Source organism: Aulonocara stuartgranti, assembly GCF_965226115.1.
Source record: "Aulonocara stuartgranti genome assembly, chromosome: 8".
NCBI classification, from domain to species: domain Eukaryota; kingdom Metazoa; phylum Chordata; class Actinopteri; order Cichliformes; family Cichlidae; genus Aulonocara; species Aulonocara stuartgranti.
In genome coordinates, this window is record NC_138959.1 from 13,783,111 (window position 1) to 13,786,210 (window position 3,100).

The window sequence follows — 3,100 nt, forward strand, 5'->3', positions numbered from 1 at the left end:
ACTAAAGACATCTCTGACGTGTTCATTTCAGATCTACTATGCCCTCTACTCCTTCACCGCCCGTTGCGCCAATGAACTGAGCATCTCAGCCAATGAGCAACTGCGAATTCTCGACTTCAAGGACATGAACGGCAACAGCGAATGGTGGCTGGGGGAGGCGGGCGGTCGGCGAGGATATGTGCCTTCCAACTATATACGCAAATCTGAATATACATGAACAAATGTTGCGGGGGAGACTGAACTTTAAGAGGCATTAAGAAGGTTTAACTCTGTGAGCAAAGACAGAACAAAGAGACAAGAAAGTGAAGTGTTGTCTGAGCAGTGCTGCAAACCGCCCCTGAAAGTCTATGTTTATAGACTTTTTCTTTTTTTATTATTATTATTTTTACTTGCTGAGAAACTGCACGCTCCCCAAGCCCCACTTAGTTTCCTGTGGGGGGGAAAAAACCTGTGAATTGGAACAAACTTGCCATATTTCTTTTTTGGGGTTTCAGTTAAGAGAACAGTCTTTAGGATCAGCTCATTGGGAGATTGCAATGAAACTGTGAATGTTTTTGGTTCAGACTGACTCTTAAAGCATTGAGTGGTATGTGGACAGACTGACCTGACACTGTGTTAACTCCTTTTTTTTCTTTTTTTTCCTGCATGTGGTTTGTTCCACCACTGTAGTGGTAACTATGAGATGAATTTATAACATTCAGTTGAATAATCAGTGTTTGAGGCAAAGTTTGAAGTGTCTGCAGAGCCATCGGCAGGATTTTGGGGTGTTGGACTGAAATCAACATTCGTCATATAGTTTACAAGCACTCCTTTTAACTTTTGGGTGAATTGACTCCCTGTAAACTGGTTCTTTAAGAGAACAGGGAGAGGGAGACTTGCAGTCTGATTGGACCCTTCTCTAAATGCTTCCCATGTATTTTATAGGATATATGATGCTGTATATTGAGATGGTATTGTACCCACTGTAAAGTGATCACTGAATAAAAAACAAACTAGCTGAAAAAACTGTTGACAGTGTTTGTTGGGTTTTTTTTCTGCTCAGCTTAGGCATAGTGGGGTTAGTAAACAGTGGAGTTACAGTGTTGTAATCTGTGCTACGTTCCCACAGGCACACGAACACAACACACACAAAAACAGCACAGTTCAAAAATGTTTTTTTTATCCTTATAAAGCTATGGATGAGTCAAAATGAGTAAAATTCAGATCATCTCAAACTTTTTGACTAAACTAAATGAACTAATAATAAGAATAACTTTGATTTACCTCTTGGGATCAGTAATGTGTCTGACTTGGCTCATCTGCTAAATTAGTAAAGTTTAAGTTTAATAAAGTTTAATAAAATTGAAAAAACTAATGTAGAATTTGCAGTTGCAGGAGGAGGCTTCCATAGCATCTGAACTAGCTATTCTGAACTCTGTAAAACTTAAAGGACTGGTTTCCTTCTACTTCTGATAACTAAAATCAACAGAGATTTATATAAAGCAACAGTGACATGACATAAAATACAACTCTGGGGCCAGGATGAACCCCCATCAATCGGGTTTTGAACAGGAAATATGACATTTGAACTTGTCACTGTGTTGCATCAAGCAGAATGATTTATAAGAAAGAAAGAGAATGGATGGATTTCACTAACTTGTGCTCTGTGTTTATGAACGTAGGACACCAATTGTAGGATTCTTGAAAACATGCTTTGCTACTGCTGTTTCTTTTTAAATTCACACAAAAAATCTTGACATGTGGCAAATTGGCTCTCATCTGTAGAGTTATAAACCATGCCGCTCAAGCAGGTGCAGAATGTGGTTTGTTCGAGACATTATCTGAAATAACACATCTGGATTGGCCAGATGGCAACATATGTTGCTCTAAGTTACTTAATATGTTAAGTATCAATTTGCTTTTTCCAGGGAAAAAAGTACATATGTTTATTTTGTTGTTTTTTAGAGAATATTCGCTTTTTTGTGCCTTGCATTTATTTTCCTTATCTGAGCTCACTTTACAGTTTGATAACTCTGCTATAGTTTATATACTTTTTGTCTACTTTTGTCATGTGACTGTTATATTAGAAATTGAGAGACAGAGAGAAATTCAAACTGGGGAAGATCCTTTCACCACATACTCAGACTTTCTGGGTCTCGGATGTAACAAACACTGCAGGTATGTGTCTCTTGTAAATTCAGATGGCAGATGCCGAGGCCCTTTACAACGACACTGGTTTGCCACATTTATCAAATGCAGTGTTTTTAATTCTTCCTTTTAAAAGGAAAATAAGACACGATAATTATTATAGCAGAACCTGTGAAGGATACAAATGCATGACATAGACACAGGGAAGCATGTTGGAGAATTTGAAGCTAAATAACTCAAAAAACAACTTAAAGTATGGAAAACCTCAGCAAACAGATTTTAACAAAGGGCAGCAGAAGGGTTTATAAGAAAGAGGTCCAAAATTATGTCAGAGAGAGCAATCTAAAAGGCAGGAAATAAAATTGCCTAAAAACAAAACAGGGTAAGATCAAAGTAAAGACAGATGGATGCATTTCACTAACTTGTCAACACAAAGCACTTTTACAGAGGCTATAGCAGCCATTGTAGTTTACACTGAAACATCTGTAATCTCTCAATGTGGCCCTAATACTGTGTTGTAAGACTGAAAGACCGGATGCACTGTATGTCTTTTGAATTTGGAAGAGTTCTCAGGCAACTTGTATTTTATTTTGTTTGTTCTATATCAAAGTAATCCAAAATTCTTGCAGATTGCTTTTACATCATAAGATGCATCAAAAATGTTAGTGATCCATTACATAAAACATCTTGGTCTGTCTGACACTGCAGGCTGATTCTGGAGGCCCATTGGTGTGTGTGACCATATATTTTTGGGGGTTTGTGTGAAAGTAATCACAAACAGCATGCACTATGTCACTCTAGTGGTGAGCTGTGGTCAGAAGAACAAGCCTGGTGTCTACACCAGCATCCATACATACAGCTAGATCAGGAGCAAGATCACCTCAACATCAGTCATGTGATTCACCTTACTTTGCTGTGTGTTTTTCTGTACTTAGCAGTCATTTGTATTCTGGGAATAAAAAGGGACAAAAGC

At 38.0% G+C, this 3,100-nt stretch overlaps 1 protein-coding gene across 5 annotated transcripts in view; it reads left to right on the forward strand.

Annotated features, from left to right (window-relative positions):
• dnmbp (dynamin binding protein) overlaps positions 1 to 1,006 on the forward strand; it is a 49,112-nt gene extending 48,106 nt beyond the window's left edge. For all 5 annotated transcript variants that reach the window (XM_082544179.1, XM_082544181.1, XM_082544180.1 and 2 more), the window contains one exon: positions 32 to 1,006. In XM_082544179.1, the coding sequence (XP_082400305.1) occupies positions 32 to 217 (186 nt within the window). In that variant the 3' untranslated portion in view covers positions 218 to 1,006. The remainder of the gene's footprint in view (positions 1 to 31) is intronic.
• Positions 1,007 to 3,100: the final 2,094 nt, after the last annotated feature.